The 18,898-nt window shown below is 50.3% G+C and overlaps 1 protein-coding gene across 1 annotated transcript in view; it reads right to left on the bottom strand.

The window, feature by feature from the left end:
- Positions 1 to 4,306: 4,306 nt before the first annotated feature.
- The window catches only part of LOC129384017 (uncharacterized), a 54,810-nt gene continuing 40,218 nt past the window's right edge, over positions 4,307 to 18,898 (bottom strand). The window contains exons 7-10 of the mRNA XM_072284618.1: positions 16,081 to 16,212; positions 14,563 to 14,941; positions 13,723 to 14,140; positions 4,307 to 6,207 (exon numbers count right to left, since the gene is read on the bottom strand). Of these exons, the coding sequence (XP_072140719.1) occupies positions 5,133 to 6,207; positions 13,723 to 14,140; positions 14,563 to 14,941; positions 16,081 to 16,212 (2,004 nt within the window). The 3' untranslated portion in view covers positions 4,307 to 5,132. The remainder of the gene's footprint in view (positions 6,208 to 13,722; positions 14,141 to 14,562; positions 14,942 to 16,080; positions 16,213 to 18,898) is intronic.

The raw sequence follows: 18,898 nt of genomic DNA, 5'->3' as shown, positions 1-18,898 counted from the left end.
AACATTGGACGCCGATCAGGTTAATAATTAACTTATTGACTCGTGCAAGTGAGCGGGTGGGCGGGCGGACAATTACATTTCTAAACATTGCACTACACAAGTAGCTAAATAAAAACCTTCAGGAATCACGTTTTCATTGTAATTAGATTTTTCGGGAACTTCACTCGGTTTGCTGTATATATCTCTGTGCGTTTGTCCTTTGACTGTCCGTGCTCCTTTAGCAGTTCAATGAAAGGAGCTAACATACGCGCCATTCGATGTGTATCAAGCCTATGAACAATCGAGGCCTATAATCTAATAGGGGAATATTGCGGCAGAGAGATTTACAAAAGCACACCGGTCGTTAGAGTGCTTTACTCGGCCAGAAAAAAGTAAAAGCGGTATCAATTATCAATACGCTTAAGCGTCAGGCTCCAGTGGGGCACTATAGTCTATCGGGTGCTGACGTGGTCTAAAAGGAGCACCGAGACTTCTCTGCCATCGGTGAATCGGCCGCGCAGCTGAACACCGACGCAAAGTCTCCCGCGTAAATCAGTGCCTCGTTGAGCTCGCGCACAGTTTGAGGAGTCGTATCCAACGGGCATCTGGACAAGAAGGCCAAAATGTAGAAAATCTCTCCATGCGACATTTTCAGCCGACCCACAGCTGGCCGCGCCTGGTCCCAGTCGGGACGACTGAAGGACTTAAGCGCAGACGACAAGCCCAGAACGAGGGGCACTGATACGCTCTCGTTCATTCCGTTCTCCTCGGGGTTGAAGCATGACCACAGGCGTTTGATCTCGGCCTCGGTCTTCGGCAACCACAAATGACCGCTGAGAACCACTTCCCAAACAGCTTGTGCCACCAACCACCCGAGTGCAGCCATATTAGGTATCTCCGAGCCCGTCGCCGGGCCGATGCGAATCATGTCAAGCATAACAGGAGGAATCCAAATGTAGCGTGCTTTCGGAAACTTTAGGAACTTAGTGCCCTGCTGGCTGTCTCTTCGGGCGTGGAAGTCGTAGGCGCGACCGTTCAGCAGGTTTTCGGCAAAGACGGGTGCGGGCTTCAGCGCCACGTCGGTGGTTGGGCTCGCTTCCGCGGTGGCGCTGAGGGACAGCTTGGCGAAGAAGTCTCCGAGACTGTCATCGTCTTCGGCGTCGAAGATACGGCTCGCGCGGCACTCGCGGTACACGGTGTCTCTGACGGCTGCGAATATATCACGCAGCCGGTCTTCCTTCTCGGGAGTCGTCAAGTATTCGGCCGCGAACATGTCCCACACTTCTCCAACGTCCTGCACGCTGGTCTTGCAAATTTCCCGCACGCGGTCCGGCTGGCCGGCGTACGACTTGTAGAACTCGTACGTCCCGCTCGCGACGCTGTGGAAAAGCAAGTAGGCCGCCTTGTCACCGTCGGCGTCACCATGGACGAAGTCCGCGTAAGCGTCGTGGACTGCCAACACTCCTGCGATGCCCTTCACGCTGATGCGAGTGTTGACGTCCATGGTGTAGCCCACGGAAGCCAGGGCGAATCGCAAGCCATCCACGTGCCAACGCGTTCGTTTCAAGGCGTCGCCGGTGGCGCGCCATTTCGAATTATTGTTCTCCGAAATGAAGCGACCGCATACGCTGCCGATCAGCGCCTTCACTCCGTCCGGCGTGACCAAAGCTATGCCTAGCTCCCCTACAGCTTTGACGGAGGAGGTCAGGATCGCCGGATGCAAAGGCTCGAGCGAGCAGAGCGTGGCGACGGTCAGCTCCGCGAGCGGAACCCTCGGCTCGTAGTTGACCTCGACGGCGGTCGGAAGTTTGTACTTGAGGGACACCGTAGCGGCGTAGGCGAGGGCGTTCCAGGAGTCCGGCTTGGCGAGGAACCGGTGCGTTTCCCTCGCCAGGACTTGGGCTAGGTTCGAGACGAACCCTTCCTTTTCACGCATGGCCTCGGCGCAAGTCTTGTAGTAGGCAGTGAGGAACGTCGTGCCCTTGGCCTCCCGCAGGCGCCACGGAGCTCGGCCCGTGACGACCATTTGCTCGAGCTCGGACTCGCGGGCCAGTTGCTTCCAGAGCCTGAACCTCAGACCGTTGGTGCAGACCCGCGCGTAGAAGTCGTGGCAGGGGTCGCAACTCCTGTTGAGGAATCGCACCGCCTCCCGAACGTCTTCCGGGCAACAGAAAGGAGGCGCCGAGCTTGATTTGAACAGGTAGCCCTTGCGGCTCACCCCGTACACGCCGAGGGAGACGACGGCAATGGCAAATGTCACGGCGGCTGCCACTGAGAGCACGCTGAAGAGCACGCGGCAGGGAAATGGCCTCAGGTGACCGCTGAGAGCGGGGATGATGAAAACCCTCGTCTGAGAAGGCGAACCAGTCGGATCGGCCATCTTGTGCGCGGTCAGCGTCTTCGTTCTCTTTGCTGCCACCAGACCTTTCGGGCTGCACGCGCAAACCGCTGGATTGGATTGGATTTGATGAGATTGTAGATGTTTACTGACAAAATACGAGGGCCAATTACGCGACGCATACGCCTTGGACTAAAGGGAGGGGGGAGGGGGGGAATGAGACTTAATGGCATTCACAGCCTATACTTAGAACCGCCCCATTCATGGCCGATCGTCCAGAGTGGGTTGCGCGATTTCATTAGGGAACAAGAACAAGAATATGTTAGTTACATCCATGCATGTATACGCAAAGATTGAGCACTGAAACCTTCATTACTCCTCATCGCTCTATCTTGACTATACTATATCCTGTAAGCCACACAGCACTTCGCGTACCTGTATCTAGGCTTTGAAGAAAGTTTCCAGTAGGAGCTTAAGCACCTTGGCATCATCTTTCAAGCAACAGCTAAAGGCAACGGGCTCAAGTAAGCATGACGTGACGTTCGTGACGTTTACGATGGTATTATGCCGAACAGAAAAAGGTTCGGTTCCGTTCGGTAAACAATTCAAGTTCCGTTCGGGAAACAGGTCCCACGCACTCCGCTTTGTCCTTCGTCTCTCGTGTTACTGGCACAGGCTGGCAAAATAAACAGAGCCCTCACACTCGCAAACAAAGCTTTTTGCATAGATCTCCCCGCCCCCCGCCCTTACTTCGACAGAAGCTATTCGAAATTCTACTCCGCTAGTCAACTCAGACTCGCGGGTTGGCATGAGTGAGTCAGCTATCATGAGTTAGCTTGCCGACAAAACAAATAGCCAGAAATAGCCAACGCATTCGTCCGGTGTTGCTAGAAAAAAATTGGAGGACGCTTAAGCTTCACCTTTAAGAGTGGAACGCGATATCATTGCAAGGTCCCTGACTGCTCCTCACGCCTCCCGGCAACTGGAGCGTATGTAGCCGTAATGTTTACCGGGAAACGCTAGCCGCGAACGCTATGCACGAAGGCGGGCTTCGTGGTACATACGTCGAATCTTCCGTGGGCCTCGATGTGATGGAGGCGAGTGCCAACTGGAGTTATTGCAAGGAACTGAGCGCGCCGCCCCGTGGCCCTCAAGACACTCGCGCAAACGGCAGCCGCCGCGGCTGGTCTGTGAATGGTAGAAACGCTGAAACAAGGGTTTGTTCAACTTTTCGCGTAACAGAATTATGTTTTGTCGTATAGTGAAATTACAATCCGAGAGCCATCATGAGTGTAGATTGTGTGTTAGTCATATAGTTAAAGATTTTTCCACGTGTGTTAGCTTGAGAAATTCGATTAATTCAGTCGTTTCTTGCCTTACATGGAGGACCTGGGTACGGGTGGTTCGAAAATTATTGTTACGGAAGGATAAAAGAAGAGTAAGGAAGAAGAAGAAGATCGCGAGACGCTGGCTGCTGCGTGTCGTTACCTGCGCGTCGTTACTGGTCAGCGATTTTTAAATACGCTGACTCTGCGTGTGTATATGTTGTGAATACGGTCTTTCTATAGTCCCCACATACCCGTAACATACTGGTGGGAGGTGCTGGGCACCACGGCTGCAAATGGAGCTCCGCAGTTTCGGCCGAAACGACGTCCTACACCGGACGCCGACGCTGGACGCCGATGTGTGAAGCCAGATTTTCGGCGGCACGCGCTCCTTATTAACGCTGTCGCGCTAAAGCTGCGGTGGGACGAGCGTTCTTGAGACGTCAGCGTGACTTGAGACCCACGTGCATTGTTCATACCGTCGCCAACAGCAGCGAGGCTGTGTTTAATGACGTGGCGGAAAAAAACGCTCTCACACTCGACGGCTGTTCCACCGCGATCAGATAAGCTTGCAACGCCCCGTGGAGAATCCACGAATGTGCATTAGTCCTGTTGAAACAGACACTATAGAATAGTTTCATTACAATACAGAATGATTATGTTATTCTTACCACGCATTGCCCTAACCGTTCGTACAACAACTTTTACTAAACATGGAAAACCAATTCAACGCAACGCTGCTGAGGTGCCACCGTGATGTCGTGAGTCAAGTGGTTGGTGCGATAGCACGGCGTTTTTTTTTTCCTTTGCTTCATCGATTCCGCGACGTTTCAAGGAGATTTAATAAACTTCTCAGGACTTTTCGTATCGAGAAATAACTCTCACCTAAGCTTCAACACCAAGGGTCTAATATGCATCTGACGCTGGCATAATAGGCGCACACATATAGTTAGAAATACTAAATCCGAGAATCAGAAGCGCGTATGACACGAAACTTGCTTGCAAACCAACCGTTTGCGCAAAGCTTAATGCATGCAGCGAAACCGCTTGTGTTCATCATGAAAGGGTTCTTGACCGAGGTACCAAAGCAGAGGATACAACTAATGCTAAAAACGTCATCAACCAGGGCTGCAGTTTAGAAGTTAGTGGTGCCCTGCATAAATATCTCTGCGGTTCTAGGCAAGCATCGAGAACTCCACAACTAAAAGGTTTTAGTTCGCACGCTCTTCGGCGCATAGACAAGTCACAGCAAGCAGTCTTTGCTGTAGCGCTATTACGTGCCAATATGGATGAACTCTGCCTCCCACTCGTGCTTGACCGCTGGACAGAGATACAGAGCTGAGGTAAACAATACGTAAGAGGAAAAAAGAAACATACTGAATACCGCGGCGACACGTACAACAGACGGAAATTCTTTACGTACGTTTAACATTTCAACAATCAGATCGTGAAATTTAAACGACGGTGCGACACATTTTACACCGGGGATTTCAGTCGCAAGCCGCGAATAATTCCTCCTGAGGCAAGTAGCCAGAGCCGTTCGATGGACGCGGCTCCGCGAAGCTCTTCGTCGAGCTCGACATGCTGTAGCGCTTGAGCTGCGAGATGGCGTCGAACAACGCGTCGGGCACTCGGGCGTCTTTGGTCTCGGGCAGCTGCTCGACCAGCAGCAAGGCCACGACGGCCAGCGACAGGCCGAGCATCTTCCGCACCGCCGGGCCCTGGCCCTCGAAGATGTTCATCAGGGCGACGCCGCCCAGAACGCCCGACGAGCAGACGGTGGCGAAGCCCGCGGCGCGATCGGCCGTCGCGTACAGCTCGAGGCAGTAGACGCAGGCGAAAGCGAGGTTGACGAACGCGGAGGCCAACACCAGCTCGCCGACGACGACGTAGACGTACGAGCCGCCGCTCGGGAGGGCCAGCTCGACGAGGGCTAGTAGCGCGATGGCGGCGCAGCTCAGCGGGAGACCCAGCATCAGCGCCCTCTTGCGCTCGCAGCTTCGCAGAAATCGAGCCGCCAGCAGGACGCTGACGGCGCGCGGGATCACCAGGACCGCCACCCGCCAGGAGGACGGAGCCGGCGAAGACAGGTCCCGCTCCGGTTCGCCGCATTCCGACGTCTCATTCATGATGACGATCAGGCTTAAGAAGAGCGCCGACAGCGACGCGGTCCTTGCCACAAATCCGGGCAGGACGATCGTGCTGCCAGCGCTGCCAGGTTGCAGAGACACCTCCGTGGTGCGATGTCCTTCGGCCGTCGCGGCGGCCCTGGCAGCACGCAGCTGCCGTACAGCGGTACGGTCCAGTTCCGCGTCGGAGCGACGCCCTCCTCCGTGAGGGAACGTGGCGTAGTGCCTGTCGATGAAGTCGGCGACGTCGCCGGTGGCGAGCAGCCACCGCGAGGACTCCCGGACGGCCTGGAAGCTGGTCAGTAGCAGGGAGACCGGCACGAGGAAGGCGAACGCCAGCGTTCGCCGGTCGAACACATGCTCGGAGGCACTGAGAAGGCAAGGAGCCCAGCCGCAGATAATGCTCGCCGCCATCGCCCCGCAGAGGTAGTCAGTCCTGCGTTATACCGCGGCAGCTTTATCGGGTTCTTCACTCGTTCGAGTTTACCCGTGAGGCCCCATCGACAGGCGTTCTTGCAGCTTGTCGCGACATGCTCGAGCCATTAAGTTTCGAAACGGCAATGCGACTTCTGGTAGGAGCGAATCAAGCGTAGCTTGAAGGGGAGCTCTTTTCTGAACAGACAAATAACTGTTCAAGTGGGCTCAACATCGTTCCAGAGGAGCTATTCGAACAGGTGTGGGGGGGGCGGGGGGGGGGTCATGGAGAGGTGTAGTGCTAATCAAAGAAGGCGGGGAGGGAGGCCAAGGCCATCCCTCTCCAATTGGATCCGTCTGCGACTCTTAGTGGACAGCGGCTTGAAGACTGCGCTTTAACATAATCATCATCAACATCAGCAGGCTGTCTATGTCCACCGCGGGATCAGCAGGCTGTCTATGTCCAAAGCGGGATGAAGGGCGCTCCCAGCAATCTACAATTGCCTATCATGCGCTAACTAATTCCAAGTTAAGGCCTGAAGATTTCCTCTTTTAATCACCAACTAATTCTTGGGCTTCCTCGACTACGTTTACCTTCCCTTAGCACCCCCTTCGATAGTTCTAATAAACCACCGATAGTTCGTCCTACGCATTACGTGACCTGCCCAGCTCCATTTTTTTCCCCTTTTAATGTCAACTAGAATATCAGCTACACCGATCTGCTCTCTAATCTTCAGCGCTGTCTTACTGTCTGTTAACATTTCATCAATATTTTTCGTTCCATCGCTCGTTGGGCGGTTCTTAACTTATCTTAAAGCTTCTTTGTTAACCTGCAAGTTTCTCCCCCTATGTTAGTAGCGGCAGAACGCAATGATTCTTCACTTTCCTTTCCAACGATAGCGGTAAGTTTGCGGTCACCATTTGGCAATGCCTGCCGTATCCGCCGCAACCCATCCTTATTTTTAAGTGTCCTTCTCATTATCGGGGCGGCCTGTGAATAATTGACCTAGACGAGCATTGTACTCTTGCACCGATTCTAGAGGCTACTGCGACTTTTGAATTGATGTTCTTTTACCAGGCTATTGAATAGTACCCTGGCCGTATGCATGTTAATTTTCAACCCTACTCTTACACTTTCTCTGCTAAGGTCATCAATCCTTTGTTGTGATTAATCTCTAGTGTTGCTAAACAGGGAACTGGTATCTGCCAGCAGTAGCTTGCAGATATATTCGCCGTTGATCCCCACTCCTAATCCTTCCCACTATAATAGCTGGCATACTTCTAAGAATGCACTGAATACCACTGAAACGATTGTCTCTTTTTCCTGACTCCTCTGTTGATCAGTATCTTTCCGCTTTACTCGTAGAAAATTAGGGTAGCAGGGACCCCGTTATAGATATTTGCTAAGATGTTCACGTTTGGTTTGTGTGCTCCTTGAATACCCAGTTCCTCTGACCACTGGGATCTCCACTGAATCAAACGCATTTTCGTAATATATGAAAATCATATAGAGACGTTGGTTTTACTCCTCAGGTTTCTCAATTGCCAGACTGATGACATTGATGTGATCCATAGTATAATGCCCCTTCCTGAAAGCAGGCTCTTGTCCCGGTTGATTAAATGCAAGGGTTGTCCCTGACTGTTTTATACAATACTGAAAGCAAGTCTCCTTAATGGGACTATTATTTTTCGATTTTTTAAGGTTTCCCTTCTAATGGATTATTATAATATTGGCATTCTTCCAACTCTCTGACACATTAGAAGTCGTGAGGCATTGTGTAAAAGCGCAGAAAGCTTTTTAAGTTTAATATTTCCTCCATCTTTGACTAAATCGTCCGTGTTCCATCCTATACTGCCCCCTTTTCCCTAGGACAGGTCTTGCAAATCCCTTCCAGCTTTATCGCTGCTTACACACGGAGCTTCTGTATCCGGTTCGTCATTACTTCCGATCGCATGCTACGCGTCATTTTACTAACCCTGTGGCCTCTCTTGCATTGTGACTCTGGGTCCTAAAGGAGGATTCTGACACATTTTCTGCTCTTCATTTCTTGCACCAAATGAAAACCTGAGACTCACAAAACATAGAAAAGAAATGCTATAGCTGCTATCCATCAGAACGCCTCAAATAATTTATCAGCTCTCTTGGAGCCAGTTTCGGTATCATCTCCGCCGTGTGGTGACGTCACGACGCGGACACCGGTCAAGCGAGACATTGCGAGATTCTGACACTAGCTCCGGCTCACTCGGCCGCCTGATATGTTCCTGCATCGGCCCCACAACGAGCAGCAGCATGGGAGGCCACCAGGTGAGCCTGGGCGAGTGTCGAAGAATCGCAATCTCCTGCTTTCACGCTGCCTCCTGACGTGACGACGCGAAACCTCCTGCAGAAGGAAACCGAGACTGGCTGTAGAAAGCGTATTATATTACATTATTTAGCGCGCTATACGGGATTTGCCAGCATTCTTTCTATGGTTTAGAGACCTAGGAAATTCATTTTAACAAAAAAAAAATGAGTGGTCGGAAATATCCTGTCAGTATACCCTCTGAAAAGCATGGTTACGTGTGTACGACTCGCCAACAGCGTTACGTAGGCTTCAACGTATACCCATGCTAAGATCCGATGACACAAAGCAAAAGGAAATACAATGGGCCAATCTATAAAAGCATGCCTTGCGAGAGACAAGGTGTCGAACCGAACCGGAACTGAACCGAAAAACCGGAGCTCCACCGTTATATTCAACTGTACCGAAACCGAACCAAATTGTTATTTTTCCGTCATGTTCGAACTTAACCAGAGCTTAGTGAAGGAACCGTTTCGATGAGGTTCAGCAAACAGTTCACCAGACCCTGCATGAGGACCAGTGTTGCGACAGCAATTTTTGAATAGATTTAGCGACTTCTTGCCTATGTAGCGGCAAATCTTTAATGAATGACCGGCGGCATTTTTTTAGCGACGTGACAGAGCAAGTGGTATCACTGTAGAGACTTTTAAATCAGGAAATGTGTAAAAATCGCGCTTTTATTGAATGTACGTTATTATTCAAATGTACATGCATGCGGCCGGAATTGGCATGATGAATGGGCTCTGTGACAACGATGAAAAAGTGGTGACTTCAGCAAGTACTTGCAAGTAAGTTTGCTGAAGTATGTTTGCTTAAGTATGTTTGTTTAAGTATGTTGCCTTCACACTATGCTCCACAGCACTGGGGTCTTCACGGGATACACATTGCACTGACAAACTCAATGCTTTTTGTTTTACTTTTTCACAAAAGCGATAATAAAGTGTCGCAACGCGACGCGTGATGCCCATGCACTAAATACGTCAGCAGCAGAAAACAGGGTTCCCTAAACCTATCGCAATAATCTCACGGTGAGATCTGAAACGCAGTACGTAAACAATAAGACAGATCGACCTAAGAAATACGTACGTATCAGAGCAGCTGGGATCGTTCGACACTAGCCTGAACACACTGCTTCTATATATAAATGTGAATGCGAAGTAGCTTGCCTTTCGGGAGTACCAAGGACTAGAAAATTTGCATACATAAATGCGGAGCAAGTGCTTTTTTTTCACGCTGGGAAAATGACATACATTATGTTCATTTTAATCACATTGCGTTTGTAAACTAACAACCTGAAGGTAAACTCAGAATTTCATTTGTCATCGTCCGTTTGAAAGTATATTAGTAAAGCAAAAGTTATCTACATTTTGTTGGTAAATTCACAGCTTGCTCTTCGACTGTGCGGGCATTAGACAAACGTGAAGCGCGTCGGGTGATAAATTACGCCACGTTAGCCAGGATTACATTGTTCGAAAGCGTCTCCGTTACTTAATATTCATTCAAGCGTTAACACCATCGTTGGCTTTACAGTTATATAACCTTTTGGCTTATTCCAAGATAAGTCAGATGATAAATAGACACCAATGCATTTAATATTGTCGTAATGATGTGGGACTCTATTTGCAAGACTATAAACTATTTTGCAAGACTCCATCTTCAATCTACGTTACAATATATTCAACGCGACCGAGCTGGAAATAACCAGAAAAGAAGGGCTCGCGTTTCCTGGTAAAACCAATAAAAGAACCCTCACTGACACTTAAACGCATTTTGCATTTTTGCACCGCGAAAACAAAACGTCACGATCACGTTGTACATTAATATCATCCGTGCGAACACTACGTCAGCATACAAAGAAGGGGACCCATTCACGACAACAGACTGCTTTCTACAAGACCGATGAAACCTGAACCAGCCAAGAACAGAAGCAGGCAGGCTTAAGAAAATGACAACTTATTTAATAAATGTCAGCATGTGGAATAGTATCAAATGCCTTCTGAAAATCTAGGTGTACCGAATAAACTCGTAGCCCCCTATCGTATAAACTAAAGCACCATGAGAAAACTCACACAAACGTGTGACAACCATGTTGAACTGAACAAATGAAATAGCCCGATTCCAAATGTTTTATTTCATACTAATTAAGTACTCAATGGCTTTACAGCAGCTGGACGCGCTTGAAAGAAACTGGTCTGTTGTTAGTTACGCTGTTTTTTGTTACCGGATGTCAGAATGCGCTCAGCATTCGCAAAATTTCTACTCAGACGACATTTACTCATCTGCAGGCCAATTAGAAAACAAAACATCCCCAAAAGAGTCAAGGCTCTTGCACATCCCTCCAATACGCGATTATAAAATGGCGTCAGGCCCCGAAATCGAGTTTGAATTAAGGCATTCGAGAAGAGTGAACACACCATTTTTGGAGACAACGTCCGCCATAGGTTTAAAAAACCTGCCACGTAACAGACGGCTTTTCACCTTGACATTGTTCAGAAAACACAGATTGAAAATATCCGTTAAAGCACGCTGCTTTGTCTGTCTTCTGATAGGTTTGTTTGGTCATCGATAATGTCCGGCACACCTAATGAGTCCATCTTATTTGATTTCACATATTTCCATACCTCCTTGCGATTTGTAATAACGTCTCTTTAAGGAAACGAGCAAGTTATATTGAGCTTCTGTTAATTGTTTGGCATACAATCTCTGGTTGTTGGCACACAATCTCTGTATGCCAACTGGACTCCGCCGAAGAGAGGCCACTCTGCTTTATTGCTTATGGCTAGGATTGGCATTCACGAAATCTTACTCATTTCGCATTGGAATGGCCGACAACGCTCTTTGCAATGCCTCTCTTTGAGAGGAGACGCTAGAACACATTCTGTGCGACTGCCCTGAATATAATGTTCAGAGACAGTCCCTGGCGTCCGTTCTAGCGCACCTTGACAATAGATCATTGTCAGTTGAAACGATTTTCACATGTCGCCGACAGAAGACATCACAACTGAAGGCGACGAAGGGACTACTTCGGTTTTTGAAAGAGACGGGCTTGGACAAGCGTCTGTGACAGTGATGTCACGTACCACTCAAGAGTGACGGACTGTACCTGACGATGTGTGTGCTGTGCTATGCGCTCTCTCTCTCTCTCTCTCTCTCTCTCTCTCTCTCTCTCTCTCTCTCTCTCTCTCCTCCCCATCTTGCGCCTCCCTCCATCCCGCTCCCATGTGTAGGGTAGCAAACCGGTTGAGCTAGACAGGTCAACCTCCCCGCCTTTCCTTCTCTACTTTTTGCTTCCTTCCCTGGAAGGTATATCACGACTGGCAAGGCTAGTGACCTCAGCTTTAAAGAAGGTCTGAAAGACTGCTAATATTCATGAATAAAGAACTAATAAAACTCGGTCATAAACAACGAGGATAGGATGATATCGCGTCATAGTCACCCCTTTCATGATGACACATGGTCACAATCTCATGGTCACTAATCATCATCGTTGTAACTGACATGAATGTGGGGTGGTTACAAAAGAAAAGTATATTACGTTAGCACATGACTCACTGTGCCTTGAGGGAATTGGCATTTCACAAACTTATGCAACGCATGTTCGTTAATAAATTCCTCAACTTTCAAATATCAACTGTCAACTGCCACACAGCGAGCGTAAGACGGTGGCGTAACTTTTCTGTAGACTATATCTGAGAAGTTCAATTCGTCTCTCAACATAAAGTGCTCATCACCTGAAGTTTAGCCAATGCTTCAGACAAAGCTTAAGGGGGAATGCATTGTCACTGTTGGGAGAAAGATAAAAAAGAACACCCAAAGCAACGTGGTGCGCATCAGACAGTTCAACTTTACGCCACACCGCTTTGCACTCAAGGAATTGCCGTGGATATTGACACGCCCTTTAGTCTATTGTCAACCAGAATGAAAATGCATCCGCCACATGCATCGTGACCTTCGCGGTAGAAGTTTGCATGAGATAGAAAAATATCTGAATTGTAAATGACACCGTCTAACCATGACTCTGTGCCTGAGATGATATCGGTATTCGTATAGTGGTTTATGTCTTATGCCCCAACGGTTCTCGATCGACGAAGGCAAGTGCTTGCCGATTGCGCTTTTGCCGTCGCACGAGCGGTATTGATTGCTATTGTACCGTTTCTGCGTTATCGTTATTCTTGCTTCATTGTTCCTTCAATTAATCCGCACAACCTCAATGGGCGATATGCGCGTTGGAGTACGACAGCTCACAGGCAAAACAATAGGATTAATGGTGCTTTCTACACATTGGGCACTTTGGCCTTCGAAAAAAAAAAAAAGAATAACACAGAACGCCTGCGCGTCTGCAGTCACAGTGCATTCGCTTTTGTGCGTAATATTACAGACACCAGAGTTCATTATAGTCTGTGTCACGTAGGAGTACATACAAGCTACCTTTCGCTCAAATATATTCATTCCAAACCGGTATGAACCCGCACGCACTAGTTAAAACAGGTTTAAACCGCCGCTCCGGAGATGAGCCTAAACCTAACCGGGTAATATTGAGAAGCAAAACAGTGGCTGCTGGGGTGGTTGGCGAAACATTCTTTAGACAAGGAAAACATCTTTTCTAGTGCACAAATCGTAGAAAAGAAGGAAGAAAACGGCAGGAGTGTCGCCTTCTTGAGATTCTTTTTACGGTTTGCGCACTTGAAAGGATTTTTTTCCCTAATCTAAAAAAATTTTTCGCCGTTTGCACACCCTGGCTAGAGGCGCGACACCCCGCTGATCTGCTCCGTCCGCCTTGCCGGCAGCGGAAACTCCGGCCACACGGAGTGAGATGACTTCAGTACGTCTCACAGAGCCGCTTTCCAATGTAGAAGACGCCATGTTGTATCAAGCAAACCATGCGGGTCCGACAACAGGCACCGCGTCGAGTGCCGCCGAGCGTGTAAGTGGGATGCAACATAAAGCCCTTGACCATGGCGGTGAAAGCAAGCAGACGGCCACTAATAAAGGGAGCTTTACGCTGTTAGGCGGCGCTTCGGCGCCCATTAAAAATAAAGGTCTATAGATAAGTGGTTTTCACATTGCAGCACACTGGAAGGCCATCACGCTTTCGCCGTACTGCAGGCAGTAACAAAAGCGACCGGTGACGTCATGGCCGCCACGTTTGGAACATCGCGCCTATTCGTTGTAAAAAAAGATGCGCTATCACCGACCTGCTGGCCTCGTAGGTGACCTCGAACAGAAGAACGATGGAGACGAGCGAGAAGCCGTTCAGCGAGCCCGCCTCCACCATGCGCAGCAGGACGAGCTGCAGGAACGAGTGCGCGAGCACAGTCAACGCCGCGACGGCCACCGCGACCATGGCGCACGCGAGCAGGACCGGCCTGCGACCCGTTCTGTCCGCCATCTTGCCGATGAAGGGCGCGCAGACGATGCCTCCGAGGTAGGTGTAGAGGCGCGCCGCGAGCACCAGCCACGCGTTGGAGCACACCAGGTCCCACTCGTTCAGGGCGGTGAGCACGTCCGGAGGCAGGTCGTAATCCCAGGCGCGGCACGGGAGCTCGCCACGAGGCCGGGCGATGACCCCGGGCCACAATGCAGAGGAGGACGCGGAGCCCGATGTGGCGGCCGCTGTTGATGCGTCGTCGAGAGAGAAAGAGACAGAACTTGCGTAAAATTATAACGCAGTATCGGCCAACGGGCGAAGCAATGGCAGCGATTGTAATGCGGGATTTTGTACGATCAACCTTACCTCCGCACTCGCGCGACGACGGAATCGCCCACCACATGAGCCATACGTAAGCAGCGCGAGCCACCGACATTTAGATAGGTCGCTGGCGCATGTAGTACACACGTTTCGTTTGAGGAGTCACTGATCACTGCATTCCTGATCTGTCACCGAATGCTGCCATTTAAGTACTAAAGAAAGACAGAACGCGTGTAATTTCACTGATCTTGCGAAACTCCTGGAACGTAAACTTTCACCCATTCCGCGATAACGAACTGTCAGCAAACACGTCAACTGTAAACGCGCCTGTGTGTATACTACGCACCCGTGCCGTGCGAGTAGGGAAACCTGTAGACGGTGCATCTGCTGTAGCGGCCGTCGGGACCCACGGGAACGGCGGCGTTCTTCCACGCCTGCGCGCTCTGGTTGGCGAACTCGGGCGGCTGCCTGCACCAGTGGTCCACCGCGTCGACGGGCGCCAGCAGCCGCATCGACTGGTAGTGGAAGGCGAGCGCCCCGAGCGACAGCTGGACGCAGGCCAAAATGCGCAGCTGCTGCGATCCCTGGCCCAGAATCTCGCTCGTCGACGGCTCGGCCGACGTGAGGCGGTAGGACTGCGCGTCGCCGAACGTGACCGTACTCTGTCCGCGCGATTTGCGCTTGGGCGACGGCGACAGCGTGGGGTCCTGGCCATCGTAAAAGACCTGCACATGCCAGGTCAACAAAAAAAATTGAAGGGACCTCAGGAGGCGCGGGTTGAAATTCCGCCGCTGCCATGGCTTGTCGCGATATCTAGAGGAATTGCGGACCTCGTGGTGTAACAGAGGCATCAAATCGTTGCGGCATCGGCCAATGGTTCCACGAACACACGCGCTCGTCCCTATGCACTCTGTCTCTACAACCCTGTGTGGTGCCGTGAAGGCTAGGGCTCGTTATCAGCCATTCAGTAAACGAGCCTATTGTGCGCGTTCTGAGAAGCGAAGAGGGCTCACCAAATGCGCGCTGCTAATACTTCCGACAAGCTTCCTTTAAATCGTCCTCGCGCTGACAGAGTTTACAGGCTGACAATGAAGGAGCCTTTCTTCGGATTCTCTATTCTGGTTTTCAGTCGCGACCCGTAACTTTCGCTTCACTCCCAGGAGTGGGCGAGGCAGGGTACGGTTGCACAGTTGATGATAGTGACCGAGGATTGTACGCAATGACCATGCAGTATGCACCAACAACCGGAAGGGCCCATGGTCTACTTCTCGATCTGCTCAGAGGCCAGGCGAGGGCCTCCTTGACGGTAGCCAAGCCCCCTTGTCGAAAAGGTTCGCTTCATGCTTAAGCTTCCCTTTTTGACCAAGCGTTGACTACACAGCACGGTTGCCCAGTTGATAGTGACCGAGGGTAGCACGCGATGACCAAGCAGTATGCACGGAGAACCAGAAGGGCCCAAGGTCTACTTCCAAATCTGCTCAGAGGCCAGGCGAGGGCCTCAAACAGTGAGGCCGTTGTTTGCATCCCTGACGGTAGCAAGCCCCCTTGTCGAAAACGTCCGCATCATGCTTACGCTTCCCTTTTTGGCCAAGCGTTGACTAAGTGTAGTCCCATGTGTTGTGGGCAAGTCGTGTCGTCGACCTACTTTTACTTGTATGTCCTGTCCCGAGCTGAGCCGGTATTGTGGACGCCAGGATAAGAACGAGAAGCATTTCACGGTGCGTTCTATTTGTGGTTACGCTACAGCCAGTCTTTGTCGGTGTGAAATGGCAGCGCTGCTAAGTATACAGTAAATAACCATATAACATTTTGATCCTTACGAAAATACATTGTCGAACTATACAGCAATCTTTTCGTGGCTTACCGCCGGCGGCGGCAGCTCCAAAGACGGCGGCATCGCCAGCCTGCCATTGTTCTCGATAGGGGCGCAGCCGGACAGTGGTCGACTTTGGTCCAATACATTCTCGGACTCGTCCACATCTCGAATACCAATGGCCTGTGCACAAAACGGGAAAAAAAAAGAACTAGATGTAGTATCCAAGTATAGCTAGACACATGTTCGCTTGGCAACCAATGCATTAAAATTCCTTGCTAACGACCAATACGCCCCCGCTTCTGACTACGTAAGTCATCAAGCATCGTGTCACCGTTGCATTGCCGACAGAAGTGCTAGTTTATAACAACAGGAACAATGACAACAATATATCTACATCATGGAAGACAATGCCAGCAGCAAATTTCAACCGGCATGCTAGCACAACATGGGGCAATGCAACCGCCAATCCCTAGTTTTGAGCTCCGAGCAACCGACGCCACGGGCATCGATCACGAATAGACAAGACGGGCAGAACGGTTCAATAAATTCCTCATCGCGTCTGACCTTAGCGTGGACACTCGCAAGAAAGCTAATTTGCTTCGCTAAGCAGGTGAAGAGGTTATCGACATCGTATAGCCTCTCCCCGTTAGCATGTTAAAAAACAACGTCAGAGTAGGGCCCGGCCAAAACAAAGCTCGACGCCTGCTTTCGACAGCAAGACACAACACTACTTTCGCTATTATTTCCTACAAGCAAGAAAAGAAAGTCACCGCCTAAGCACTCCGTACAGATGTTTAAGCAGCGAAGCTAACACGTGAGGGCCCGGTGTTCCTCACCGGGTTAATGCTCAACGTTCATTAAACGACGGCTTGGTAAGATGCCGGATTCTCGGGACCTAGCTGCTGCTTGCGCTCGGTTGCACAAACCTGTTCTTTTTCCCTGGCTGCAGCATAGGCACTGCGTAAACGAGCTCGTCCCCGATTCTGCTCGCGGCTTTGCTCATTGAAAGCTGCCTGCTCCTCAGGAGTAAGTTTGACGCTTGGCGTAGCCATTTCGGAGCCGGAGAGAAACTGCTGCGCGCGCGGTCGGCTGCGATGAAGAGCAACGATGTCACTATACTGGCGAAACCAATCACACGCCTTTTTTTTTTTTTTTTTTGCCGCGTGCGCATGGGGTTGCGCCGGAGAAGTTTTCCGCGTAGAGGCGACACACGGATGGACGAAGCGGCTAGCCATGTTGACCTTTTTTGCGGTGATCCCGTGGGCGCCGCCATGTTTGATCACGTAGTGACACGTGCATTGTTTGCATCAACTTCCTCCTTGTTTACAATGGGTTTGTATGACGCCGGTGCGGCTTAGCAAACCTCTGTTTCGGGAGATATCGTAGACGGTGACTGGGTGGACGAAACGAAGGTTTGGCCACAGCTTCAGAGAACACGGAAAAGCGCTTTAGAAGCTGATTAACCTATGTCCAAACGGCGCGAGCAGTGCACATGGTGCTTGTTCTAAAAGCGGGGCCAAATATGCATTCCAAGCTATCCAAACTTCCGACTCATGAATGGAATCAGGACAAGTGTGTTTCGCTCTTCGTTCTTTATTTAGCAAATATTTTGAAACAGCGGCTCGTCACATTTCTGACTTCCTCGGTGCGGTCACTATCTGATTATATTCTGCCTAATCGGTCGCGGGTGTGCTCACTTCCGATATATTTGTTAATGCAGCGCGCAAGGCTTTAAACGCAGCTGTTTTGTACCTTGTAATACATTGTAGCAAAAATGTATTATCACTAGTAACTCGCTTGTTCTTGTGGACCATCACGAAACGTTCAGCTTCGACCACTCGTCCGCTAACAGTGTAGTCCGTCTTTTATTGTGCGTATGGTGCACACACATTCGAATGTGCGCCCATTCAATCATTGACACGTTGGCGATAGAATGGGCGTAAGGTTCCGTACCAGTGGGAAGATGTGCGTTGATACTGTCCGCGAAGTTTACTATGACAGAAAGCGGCGCTACTCCCGTTATCATGGTTTAACGAGAGGTACTCACTCTTGCCGACGTTCCGAGGCTGAAGCACTTTTTTCGAAGGTTAGCAATACAACGCTGGCGGATGAGCAAATTTCTGTATCCTCGAGGTATGCCATACATCTCGACGTGCCGGTAATACGTACGGACAGTTGCAGCAGCGGTCCGCGAACTTGGCCACACAGATTCATTTAATTCCTTATATGCCAGTCACTATTTTTGCAGCCAACTACTGCACACGCCTTTAACCCACATGATTTCATCCCGCATGATTGACGCACCGTGCGTTAGCGAACTCAATTGTATTTCCGACAGCTGATCGTATAGAAGCAAGGTGGAAGCAGTAGTTTCGTATTCGTGCGCTGTCGCTGAGGAAACGTGTGGCGCACCACCAAAAGAGCCATCTCGTTTTTTTAAAACAAACTGCTCCGCCTAAAGAGTCAATACAGCTTCGCAGTAAAAACGCTGTTGAAAATTTTGGATGCGTTTTACGCACGGGCCTCGACAGCTGTTCCGGCACGGCAACTTTGCGAACGTCGATCTCCAAATCAAGGGCCACATCACCCTCGCAACAACGTCGACCCGTCTGCGGAAATGTCACACGCTTAACCCACTGGAGTTTTCAGAAAACCTAGAGCAAGGACGACGGTTTTAAGACCTTGAACGCGACGTAGAACGAGACGTCTCCGAGAACGAGAAAAGAGCCTCAGCCTGCATTTTAGATAAAACAGCGCGACGCGTACAGCAAACCGTCCGGCAACGTCGGGACATCATCGCTGCTTCAAGCAACATTGATGCGTAAAGCCACCTTCTCTACAATCCTATGAAACGAGCCATGCGACA

This window comes from Dermacentor andersoni, chromosome 9, assembly GCF_023375885.2.
Source record: "Dermacentor andersoni chromosome 9, qqDerAnde1_hic_scaffold, whole genome shotgun sequence".
Lineage (NCBI taxonomy): Eukaryota > Metazoa > Arthropoda > Arachnida > Ixodida > Ixodidae > Dermacentor > Dermacentor andersoni.
Note: the sequence above shows the minus strand (reverse complement) of the source record. Positions and strands in the feature narration are given on the sequence as shown.